Genomic DNA, 12,137 nt, shown 5'->3' with positions numbered 1-12,137 from the left:
GACAGTGTGGCCTCTCAGGACCTGCACAGCCTTAGAGGTGGCACATCACAGCTTCACTGGCCAGAGGCTCTGGGCAGAAGTAGGACTTCCTTCTCTCAGGCTGCGCTGCCTACCCCCATATCTTGTATTGAGCATCACTAAAGCCTTTGTCTGCAAACCTGGGGTCACAGGCATTTTATGAAGTTTAATTTATTATTGATGGCTAATCTTTTATTTTAAGTAGGCTTCACACCCAGTGTGGAGCCCAGTGCAAGTCCCAAACTTACGACCCTGAGATCAAGACCTGAGCAGAAAGGGGTGACTGGGTGGCTCAGTTGGTTAAGCATCCAACTTTGGCTCGGGTCTGATCTCATCGTTCTCGAGTTCGACCTCTGCATCAGGCTCTGTGCTGATAGCTCAGAGCCTGGAGCCTACTTCAGATTCTGTCTCCCTCTTCTCTGACCCTCTCCAACTTACATTCTGTGTCTCTGTCTCTCAAAAATAAATAAACATTTGAAAAAAAAAAAAAAAAGACCTGAGCAGAGATCAAGAGTCGAATGCTTAACCAGCTGAGTCACCCAGGCACCCCTATGGCTGGTCTTTTGGATATATGGTTCTATGAGTTTTAAAAAATGTATTTGGAGCACCTGGCTGGCTCAGTAAGAGGAGCATGCAACTCTTGATCTCAGGGTCATGGGTTCAAGCCCCACATCTCTAGTAATCTAGAGATTACTAGACAAAAAAACTAAGCTTTAGGGTGTCTGGATGGCTCAATCAGTTCAGCGTCTGACTCTTGATCTCACCTCAGGTCTTGATCTCAGGGTCATGAATTTGGGCCCCATGTTGGGTTCCATGTTGGGTATGAAGCCTGCTTTAAAACGGTTTTATCCAGATAGATAGATAGATAGATATAAATAAATAAACAAACAAACAAACAAACAAATAAATAAAAAGTATCAGCTTTGCAGGCACCACCTAGTCCCATCACCTCCCAAACTCTAACCCTTTATTGTGAGCCCTGGGGGCTACTCTTTTTTTTTTTTTTAATATTTATTTATTTTTGAGAGAGTGCGTGCACCCGAGTGGTGGAGGGGCAGTGAGACAAGGAGACAGAATCTGAAGCAGGCTCTAGGCTCCGAGCTGTCAGCACAGAGCCCGATGTGGGGCTCAAACTCACGAACTGTGATATCATGACCTGAGCCGAAGTTGGACGCTTAACCAACTGAGCCACCCAGGCGTGGCGGCCACTCTTCTAAATGCATATGCACCTTACAAGAAATCTTCAAAGTCCATGCGGCTGGAGTGTAAAGGAGAAATAGACAATCCCACCAACTGTGTGTGGAGGCTCCAAGACCCCTTTCTCAGAACAGACCGGAAATGAGCAAGGACAGAGAAATCCAAGAAGCAGCATCCGATTTGACTGACGCCCACGTCCACGTCATAGGAGCAGAACACACTTGCCTTCCAAGTAGAACGTTTGTCGAGACAGGTCATATTCTGAGCCATAAAATCAACCTTAACAAGTTTAAAGGAGCTGAGGCCCTCTGCAGCATCTTTTTCTCACTAGACTGGAACAAACAAGAGGGAAATAATAGAAAGACAACAAGAAAATCTCCAAATATTCGGAAACAAAACAACATAGTTCTACATAACCACAGTCACAGAAGAAGATATTTTGAACTGAAAGTGATGGAATACACAAAAATCTGTGCACATTTATAGCATTAAGTGCCGGTGTTAGAAAAGCAATGGCTTGGGGGGCCAGGGGGGCTCAGCTGGTTAAGCGTCCAACCTCAGCTGAGGTCATGATCTCACCAATCGTGGGTTCAAGCCCCGTGTTGGGCTCTGTGCTGACAGCTCGGAGCCTGGAGCTGCTTCAGAATCTGCGTCTCCCTCTATCTCTGTGCCCCCCCTGCCCCTGCTCCCCCCTCTCAAAAACAATTGAACATTTAAATTTTTTTTAAAAAGCAATGACCTCACAGAACTAGAAAAACACCCCAAATTAAGCACAAAGCAAATAGAATGAAAGAAATCATAAAGACCAGAAATCAATGAAATTGAAAACAAAACAGATTATAGAAAAAAATCAATGAAACTGAAAGCTGGTTCTTTGAAAAGATTGACAAAATTAATAAATCTCTAGCAAGCGTGACCAGGAAAAAAATACACAGTTTACAGATATAAGGGATGAAAGAGATGTTGATAACAGAGACCGAAGAGGTATAAAAAGGATACTAAAGGAACATGATAAAACTCTAGGCCCTTAAATTTGAAAACTATCATGAAATGGACCCATTTCTTGGAAGAAAAAATACCCCATTCACTCAAGGAGAGACAGATAACCTGAACGGTCCCGTGCACGTTACTGAAACTGGCTGCATAGTCAAAGCTCATCCAACAAAGAAAACTCCAGGCCCAGATGTCTTTGCTGGCAAACGACTCCAACACTGAAGGGAGAGTTAACACCCATTCTACGGAACCTGTTACAAAAGAGAAAAGTGAATTAGCACTTTCTGGCTCAATTTACGAAACCAGCGTTACCTTAGTAACCAGACCAGACGGAAACAACTTAAGACAAGAGAACCAGAGACACAAAAATCCTTGACCGATATCACTGATAGCAGCGGGTCACCGAGAACAGGACCAGAGGCGGCTCATGCCCTGAAGGCTTGCTCAGGTTCGGAAGCCAACGCACGCGCTTCCCTATCAGCTGACCACAGAAGCGAAACCACACGATCATCTCAGCAAATGCAGTCAAGTATTTGAGAGACTGCTACACCTGTTCATGTTGATGCCTCTCAGAAAACTAAGAATAGAATTTCCTTAACCTCATGAGGAACCAAAACCCACAGCGACAAGCATACTTGCTGGTGAAAGAGCGAAAGCTTTCCCCGTAAGTCGGATGACAAGGCAAAGATGATATTGCTTTCACCATTTCTGAACGACATTGTATTCAAGTTCCAGGTAGTAAAATAAGGGGGAAGGAGGGAAAAAAGGAGGGAAGGAAGGGAGAGCATCCAGATAAGAAAGGGAGAAATAAAATTGTCTCTATTCATAAACAAGACAATTATCTATGTAGAAACTCTGAAAAAAACAAGCAAAAAAAAAAAATCCTTGCATTAATAGGGTTTAGCAACAATAAAAGACACAAAGGTAACACACAAAACCTGTATTTATACATGTTAGCAAGGAACAACTAGATATGGCAGTTTTAAGGGGAACCATTTACTAATCGTGCCAGAAGCCGTGAAATACTTAGTTGTGAATCTTACAAAAAAATGTGCTGAAAACAAGGTACTGATGAAAGACATCCAAGAATACCCCGGTCAGTGGGGAGGCGTACCTGATCCCGGTCAGTGGGGAGACGTACCTGATCCCGGTCAGTGGGGAGACGTACCTGATCCTGGTCAGTGGGGAGACGTACCTGATCCCGGTCAGTGAGGAGGCATACTATGTTCATAGACTGGGATACACAACCTCCTGCAGGTGTCAGTTTGCCCTAAATCGTTGTCTAGATTCAGCACAATCCCCATCAAATTCCCAGCAGGATTCTGTTTGTAGATCTGGAAAAGCTGATTTTATTTATTTATTTATTTAAATGTTTTGGGGCGCCTGGGTGGCTTAGTCGGTTAAGCGTCCGACTTTCGCTTAGGTCATGATCTCGCGATTCGTGGGTTCGAGTCCCGCGTCGGGCTCTGTGCTGACTGCCGGCTCAGAGCCTGGAGCCTGTTTCAGTCTGTGACTCCCTCTCTCTCTGACCCTCCCCTGCTCGCGCTGTCTCTCTCTCTCTCCTAGAAATAAATTTTAAAAAAACATTTAAAAAAATAAAATAAATGTTTTATTTATTTCTGAGAGAGACAGTGTGAGCAAAGGAGGGTCAGAGAGAGAGGGAGACACAGAGTCTGAAACAGGCTCCAGGCTCTGAGGTGTCAGCACAGAGCCCGACGTGGGGCTCAAACCCACGAACCATGAGATCACGACCTGAGCCGAAGTCACACACTTAACCGACTGAGCCACCCAGGCGCCCCATGGACAAGCTGATTTTAAAATCCAGACAGACAGACAGACAGACAGACAAAAGAATTGGAAAGCCAAAACAGTGTTGTGAAGGAACGAAGTTCAAGGGCTCGTAGAGCCTGATTTCATGACTTGCTGTAAAGCCAAAACGGTCAAGGCTGTGTGTTATTGCTGAAAGGAAGGACATACAGACAGAGGAAAGAAAAGACGATCAAGTGATTTTCTGACAAAAGTTCAAAAGCGAGCCAGTGGCAGGCAAGACTCACAGCTACGGGCGAGAAAAATAGCAAGAACCTCAACTCAGGTGCCCACAGAAGAACCACCTGAAACGTGCTGCTGGGAGAAGGGGGCGTCCAGCTGCAGAGCCTGGGAGACCATATTTTCACGTCACACATCTGCCTCTTTTTTCCTTTCTCAGCCTCCCAGGGTGGGGGGAGCCAGCAAGGGAAACTGAGGGGTTCCACGTGCATCAGATGGCCCACAGATGAATGCAGGTAGGTGGCCCACTCACGGCCCCTTTAGTGGCAGGGCTCCCAGGTAGGTGGCACTCTGATTTTAGTAGGTCTGTAAGGAAAGTTCTGGCTGAGGGGCGCCTGGGGGGCTCAGTGTTCAGGTCCTGATCTCATGGTTCATGAGCGTGAGCCCCGTGTCGGGCTCCGTGCTGACAGATTCTGTGTCTCCCTCCCTCTCTGCCCATCCCCCGCGTGTGGTCTGTCTCTCTCTCAAAAACAAATAAACACCAAAAATTTTTTAAAAATTCTGGCTCAAGTTCCTTCTCCATCTGCGTTCCCTCGGACAGCGCCGCCTCTGGCCGCCCCTGGCGCCGCACACGCCTGCTCTGCCCGCGCCTTCCCCACGCGGCCCTGGGGCGCGGCCTGGGCCCCCCACGCCCCCAGCGCCCTGGGCTGGCAGGCAGGGGTGACGGCCGGCGATGGCCTCAGAGCTCCCAGGAGGAGGGCCCAGGACCCAGCGAGCCTGCGGGGTCGGGGGTGGGGGTGCAGGCAGCGAGGTCTCTCATGTGGGGCTTTCTCTTCCGTGCGGAGGTGACTCGGGGAAGAGCCCCCTGAAGAGCGCAGACGGCGAGGAAAGCACTCGCACCTTCTCCCGTTATCTGAGCACCGGCTGGGGCCGCGGTGAGGAGGCGCTGGGCGTGGTTTGGGGCGTGGACGAGAGCACGGGGTGCAGGGCCACGGACCCCCGGACGTCCTGGGGCGCGAGAGGCTGGGGTCGCGTGAACGAGGGAAAGCCCGCGGGGGACGCCGGCGAGGAGTTGGGTCTCCCGGTGCCGGGTGGCCCGGCCTGAGGGGGACGCCCCCGGGGCGCACACGCCCCTCCGGCGCGTGCGAGACGCGGGGGCGCCTGGGGCCCGGCGGGACGGCGCTGGCGTCGGGGGGCCGCCCGCCCCGAGGGGTGGCCCGGCTGACCTTCCGTCCGCGTCGGTTTCTCCCCGCGCAGACCCGCGGCGCCCGGAGCCAGTCAGCGCGCTTAGCTCCTACCTCGCGGGCCCTGGCGCTCGTCCGCCTTCTCGCCTCCCGGGGCTCAAAAGCCCCAGCCCGGGCGCCCCTCCGAGCGGCCGGGGCGGGGCGGGCCCGGGGGCGGGGCTCCCGGGTCACGCCCCGGCTCTGTCCCCGGTGCTGAGCCCGCCCGGGCGCGGGGGGCAGGGGCGCCATGGGGAACCGCAGCGCCGCGGGCGCGGACGCGCTGCTGCGGGCGCGCGGGACGGGGCCGGCCGGCGGCGCGGGGCCTCTCGGCGCGGCGGCCGCGCTGGCGGGGGGCGCGCTGCTCATCGGCGCGGTGCTCGCGGGGAACGCGCTCGTGTGCGCGAGCGTGGCGGCCGAGCGCGCCCTGCAGACGCCCACCAACTACTTCGTCGTGAGCCTGGCGGCCGCCGACCTGCTGCTGGCCCTGCTGGTGCTGCCGCTCTTCGTCTACTCCGAGGTGAGCGGCCGGCCCGCCGCGCCGAGGGCCCAGGGCGACCCGGCTGCTCCGCTTTCGGGAACCCGGAGCCTGGTCCCGGACAAGCGGAGCCTCTGCCCCCCCCCCCGCCCCCATCTCGCTGTCCCCTTGCCTGCTTTGCCGACTGCCCGCCCTCCCTCCGCTGTGCCTCTCTTCTCCTCTCCCTGTTTTGGGGTCCGCTACCCAAGAGATGCCTTCGTCCTTCAAGCCAGGGGCCTCGGAAACAGGTGACACTGGCAGTCCAGCCCCCCGCCCCCCCAGCTGGGCTCCATTCCCCAGGGGAGCCAGATGGAAAGGCAGGTTCATGTTCCGTCCCTCTGGCTCTCCCGGGGGCACAGAGACACGTACACATCACTGCACAAAGCCACAGCCACGTGTGACCAGGGACACGCACACGAGAGCACAAGGGAAGGAGACCCTCGCTCACACACACGCTCTGCCCACAGCAGGAGGGCACTCAGCTGCTAGCAGGTGAGGGGAGCGAGCCAGGCTGGAGGGAGGGGAGGCCCCGACCTGACAGCAGGGGCGGCTCGGGGCTCCAGAGCCCGCCAGGAACCAGGGCGCAGAAGCCCCGATCTGGGTCCCCCTGGGTGCCAGCCCCGTCTGCTCTGAGGGTGGGGCAGAGAAAAGCTGCTTAGGGCTGGGCCGGGGACCCGGTGTTCCGGGCAGTGGGGCAGGGGAGGCTCACATTGTCTAAGGTGGACACGGTGAGCGCGGGCAGGGCTGGACAAGGGCACCCATGCCTGCCCCTCCCCCGCAGCCACAGACAGACGTCACTGACCGACAGCTCTAAGCTCCTAATCGTCCCGAATCAGCAGGAGGGGATTTAGAAGAGGGGTGGTTGTCCGCTCCTTTGCCCTTGGTGGGGTACTGGGTCCAGTGCAGGACCTTTATATCTTCCTAAAGATCTTTTTTAATGTTTATTTTTGAAAGAGAGCGCGCACATGCGTGGAAGCAGGGGAGAGGCAGAGAGAGAGGGAGGTACGGAATCGGAAGCAGGTTCGAGAGCCCGACTCGGGGCTCAAACTCACAAGCTGGGAGATCACGACTTGAGCCAAAGTCGGACGCCCACCCGACTGAGCCACCCAGGCGCCCCAAGGAGACTTTATATCTTTTAGCTCATTTATCCTCAGGGCGATTCCATGGACGTTCTCTTCAGCCTCCTTTACAGATGAGGGGACAAAAGTGAGGTGACATGTCGAGTCCCAGAGCAGTAAGAGAATTTAACCAGACAGGCAGACTCTCAGTCATCCTGTGGGGAGGAAATGGGGGCGGGGGCTTCGCGCTCCAGGGCAGCAGGATCCCTGGGAGTACCCCCACCCTGGGCTCTCAAGCACCTCAGCTCACCTAGTCTCCCCCAGGCCTTTCTCAGTTTTAACCGGACTTGGGGGGAGTTGGGGGGGGGGTGGCACCCTCTCCAGCTCAGCGGTGAAGACTGCCAGGCCTGTGGACCTCTGGCTCCTTCCCGCTCCCCTCTGAAATTCAGACCCCGCTCCCCCAAAAGGTGGGGGTCAGAAAGAGCACGGGTGCAGGTGGCTGGGAGGGCTGCTGGCCCCAGGCCACTGCGGGAAGAACGTCAGCGGGTCTTGCGTCTGTCGTTGCCCGGGGGCCCCTTCCCTCTGCAGGTCCAGGGCGGCGTGTGGCTGTTCGGCCCTGGTCTCTGCGATGCGCTCATGGCGATGGACGTCATGCTGTGCACCGCCTCCATCTTCAACCTGTGCGCCATCAGCGTGGACAGGTGAGTCCGCAGCAGCCCGGCCTCCCGCCCCCTCCCGGCCCGGCCGCTGGCGCGAGCGCCCCCTGCCGGTGCCGGCCGCCCTCACCGCGGCTCGCCCCGCCCCGCCCCGCCCCAGGTTCGTGGCCGTGACCGTGCCGCTGAGCTACAACCGCCAGGGCGCCGGCGGGCGTCAGCTGCTGCTCATCGGCGCCACGTGGCTGCTGTCCGCGGCGGTGGCGGCGCCCGTGCTGTGCGGCCTCAACAACCCGCGCGGCCGCGACCCCGCCGTGTGCCGCCTGGAGAACCGCGACTACGTGGTCTACTCCTCCGTGTGCTCGTTCTTCCTGCCCTGCCCGCTCATGCTGCTGCTCTACTGGGCCACGTTCCGGGGCCTGCGGCGCTGGGAGGCAGCTCGCCAGGCCAAGCTGCACTGCCGGGCGCCACGTCGGCCCAGCGGCCCCGGCCCCCCGCCCCCCGAGGTCGGCGAGATCCCCGAGGCCGGCAGGCCACAGGACGCCGTCCCAGCCGAGCCCCCGCTGCAGGCGCCCAGGAGGAGGCGCGCCAAGATCACCGGCAGGGAGCGCAAGGCCATGAGGGTCCTGCCGGTGGTGGTCGGTGGGTACCTGCCCTGTGGTCGTGGGCGGAGTGGAAGGAAGCGGTGCCCCAGGTGGGAGGCGGTGCCCAGGGCGGACCGGGACCCTGGTTCACCGCGCCCTCCGCCCGTCCCCAGGGGCCTTCCTGGTGTGCTGGACTCCCTTCTTTGTGGTGCACATCACCCGGGCACTGTGTCCTACCTGCGCGGTGCCCCCGAGGCTGGTCAGCGCGGTCACCTGGCTGGGCTACGTCAACAGCGCCCTCAACCCTGTCATCTACACCATCTTCAACGCGGAGTTCCGCACCGTCTTCCGCAAGGCCCTGCGCCTCTGCTGCTGAGAACGCCTGCCGAGCTCCCACAGCGTCCTCTGCGAGGACCTGATCGGAGGAGGACCCGGCCGTGCCTCCGGGGGCAGGACCCCAGCAAGGGAGGGGGCGGTTTTGTACGACTAAGATTAAACAAATTCCTCCCTAAACACCTGCTGGGGGCTGGGGAGGGTGGTGATGGGGGTGACAGGGTGTGGGAGAGGGAACCCAGACCCTCACAGAGCCAGCCAGGTCAGTCAGCCCCTCCTTTCTGAGGAACCCCAGAGAACAGACCCCGCCAAGCTGGCTCTTGACTCAGGGTCAGGTGGGAGGGATGCCAGCTCAGCCCCTAGGGTGGGCAGGGAGGCTCCAGAAAGGCCCATTCACAGTTGGCCAAAGAGAAGCTTCCAGAACCAGAGCAGCCCTTACTTGGGCTCTGCTAGTGGGGCTTCCCAGGGGCTCACCCATGGTGGCTCACACCCTCCTCCCAAAGGTTCCCTCCCTGACACACCATGGCACCAGCTGCCCCCCCACCCCCAGCGGGACAGTGTGGACAGCAGTCCTGAAGGGGAGATGTCCTGGGCCTGAGCCCGGCGGTTACTGAGAGCTTCCCCGGCAGGAGGGCAGCTGCAGGGCCCATCAGCAGCCGGGCCCCTGCTTCCCCAAGGACCAGCCAAGCGTCCGCGGTCCGTGCAGACTCAGCAGAGCCGGCCTTGCCGGCCATCCCGGCGGCGGCCCCCAGGCCAGAGCACCGCTCCCTACCAACTCCCAACTTTGAGGATGTCCAGAGTCACAAGGAGATGGGCCCGGGGGCCGGGTGGGTGGCCCACCGAGGCAGCCTCCCTCAATCCTCTGCCTTGAGGCTGCCCACGAGGTAGCCAGGCCCCGGGCAGGGGACCCAGGAGGAGGCACTTGGCCGGAGGCAGGGCAGAGCCCCCCAGCTGCCCCCCCGTGCTCCCCTGCTCACAGCAAGGCCCCTGTTCCTAGGAGGGAGGCGGCAGCTCTGAGTCCCTCCAACCAGGGGCAGCTCAGCCTGGACTTCATCTCGACTCTCCCAGTCCTGGGGCTGCTATTCCCGTGTCGGGGATGCTAGGAACGCTGGGGACGCCGTCTGTGTTCGTGGCATGAGGTTTTCTTGCGAACCAGAGAAATGATGGGCTGTGAGGCTGGGAGACCCCTCAGCACGTTACAATCTTCTGTGGACAGAGGGGCACCACCCCTTCCCTCCTGCTCAGTCTCAGTGGGAATGGGGAGAGGGGCACCTGGTGGTCCCTGGCTCAGGTGCTGCTGGAGTTTCTGGTACCTTCGTGTCCATGAAGCATGAGGACGGCCGCAGCAGACACCCCGAGGCTCCCCGCAGGGAGGGGCCCCCGATGGCATGGCTGAGCTCCTGCCCTGGCTGACTGTCCCAGGCACAGACACCTGCTCCACACTGGCCTGGGCTCCCTCCTGGGGTCCCAGACTCCGAGGCAGAGACGGGGGAGGAGCCGCCGGGGCCCTCGGGCTGAAGGCAGGGTCAGAGCCAGGGCCCCGCGGGCCCCTCCTGCTGCCTTCACCTGTGCCTGAGGAGTGGGCCATCAGAGGACAGGGCCAGCAGCTCCCCGCTGGGGACCCCCACCCGGGCTCCTCCTCACCACCTGTGTGCAGGCTGCCTGACCTACAGAGCTGCGCCTGCCCTCGGCGACAGAGCTGGGCATGGGCTGGGAGCCACTGGGGACCCGCCCCACCCCCACCGGCCCTGTGGGCAGAGTCCGCAGCTCCCAACAGGGAAGGACGAGGTGGGCACGGGGGACGGGGGGACAAGTGGAGCCCACAGACGGCCTGGCTGACTGGGAGGCCCCCGGAGGCGCCTGCCACGCAGCTCCCTCAGCCGCACCCACTGACACCAAGGGTTGTCCCAGCCTGCCGCGCCCTGAACGGCCTGGCCTGTGCCAGCCACTAGCTGACAGAGGCCGGCCCCTTGCCTGTCCCTTGAGGCTGGAGATGTCCTCAGAAGCCCTGACATGGAACTCTGAAGACCAGCAACAGAGCCTGAGCCCTCAAGGGCAATTTCTAGAAGCCATCCCCCCCAAGAGGGCTAAGTAAAGAACACTCCACAGGCCTAGAAATGATACACTTGAAAACGTGCAGTCCCAAGGCGTGAGCCGCCCCCACAGCAGGGCACACGGCAGTCTTTCCAGGGCAGATGGACTGGCTTTCTTAGCGTCTGCAGGTTTGAGGGGCTGCTTCCCAATCCCTTCTGCTAAGGCTGACATGTCCCCGGGCCTCCTTTCCTGCCATGTCGACGCTTAGCAAACCCAGAGAGGCAGGGCCACAGCCAGGAGCTGAGATGCACCCCCTACCCACCACGTTCTGCCTGCAGCAGTGTGCGCCTCTGACGAATGTGCCCAGTGGGGGGCAGTCTGGGGTGCCTCTTGGGGCCAGGGTCAAATCCCACCACGCTCACCACGTCCTCGGCCTGGGGCACATGTCCAGATTCCTCGGCCTTCATCTCCCTGAGCGGTGCCAGCAAAGGCCGGAAGATGAAATTCAGTGACTCAAGTACATGCTAAACTCAGTAAAAGAAAATCCAAATACACCAGCTTGGTCCGTAGAGGTCATGAGGGCAGACGCAGGGGCGGCTTTCGGGAGCAGGGCCTTGATGGGTGCCTCGAGAGCAGCCAGGCTGGGGTCTGTTGCGAGGCCAGGGCCAGGCCCACCCCATCCCAGGGGAGCCTCTGGGAGCCAGACTCGGCTCGGGAGACACAGCAGCACCTCCGGGACCCCCCTGCTCACACCCCTTTCCTATCAGAACTTTGGCTGCCTCCTCAGCTCATTCTGGAGCCACCATCCCCAAAGCCAAGTCTCCAGGGTGCTACAGCCTTGGGAGAACTTTATGGAAGTAGGAGCTCAGGAAGAATCAGGGCTGGGGGAACTCTCCCCAACCCACAGGGGTGTAAACATGCAGAGTTCCCAGAAACAGCATTCAGAGATGAGCAAGAGAATCCAGGGAAGTGTGCAAACATTTTAGCGCCCAGGCGTTGTGGTGGCAGCACACTCAGGGCACGTCTCCAGCGGGGGTGGGCCTTCACCATCTCTCCCCAGCACAGTGGAGCCCCCAAGCCTCTGAAGTGCAGAGAAAACGACGACGGCAGGCCAAGGGCTCCAGAGCTATGAGGGCACTTCTGGAAACCTACAGAATCTTCCAGAACATGGGCAACTAACCGTTCTTCGGCACCACTCTTGGTCAGCAGGGGACGGCAGGTCTCATCTCCAGAGCCGGCCAAGGGCTCTGGGCGCCGACCCCTCCCTGGCCCCCTGTGCCCTCTGCCACTCAGTGCAGGCAGGGAGATGCAGGGCGGTCAGGGCTCTCGGGGGACAACCTCGTGCTAGAGAGAAGGAAGGCCGTGGCGGCCATGAGGCAAGTCTGGGGCCCTATCACCTGAGACTGGACTGGAGGCTCCCAGTAGGCAGCCAGCGGCCACCCACTTGCTGGTCCACACCCTTGGGAGCTGTGACCTCCAAGCCGCACGTCAGGATATACGAAGCTGGGGCCCAGCCGCCTCTGGGGCGTCTGGGAAGTTGGAGC

General features: G+C 58.9%; 1 protein-coding gene across 2 annotated transcripts; it reads left to right on the top strand.

Annotated features, from left to right (window-relative positions):
- Positions 1 to 5,664: 5,664 nt before the first annotated feature.
- On the top strand, positions 5,665 to 8,726 carry DRD4 (dopamine receptor D4). Of its 2 annotated transcripts, XM_039221531.1 has the most exons (4): positions 5,665 to 5,934; positions 7,578 to 7,690; positions 7,806 to 8,284; positions 8,400 to 8,726. In XM_039221531.1, exons 1-4 carry the CDS (start codon positions 5,665 to 5,667, stop codon positions 8,600 to 8,602), a joined length of 1,065 nt encoding a protein of 354 aa, XP_039077462.1. In that variant the 3' UTR covers positions 8,603 to 8,726. The 2 variants fall into 2 exon arrangements, with proteins under 2 accessions (XP_039077462.1, XP_039077461.1); XM_039221530.1 differs by lacking the exon at positions 5,665 to 5,934 and having other exon boundaries at positions 7,003 to 7,690.
- Positions 8,727 to 12,137: the final 3,411 nt, after the last annotated feature.

Source organism: Hyaena hyaena, unplaced genomic scaffold, assembly GCF_003009895.1.
Source record: "Hyaena hyaena isolate Hyena2069 unplaced genomic scaffold, ASM300989v1 scaffold_989, whole genome shotgun sequence".
In the NCBI taxonomy this organism is placed as follows: Eukaryota; Metazoa; Chordata; class Mammalia; order Carnivora; family Hyaenidae; genus Hyaena; species Hyaena hyaena.
Note: the sequence above shows the minus strand (reverse complement) of the source record. Positions and strands in the feature narration are given on the sequence as shown.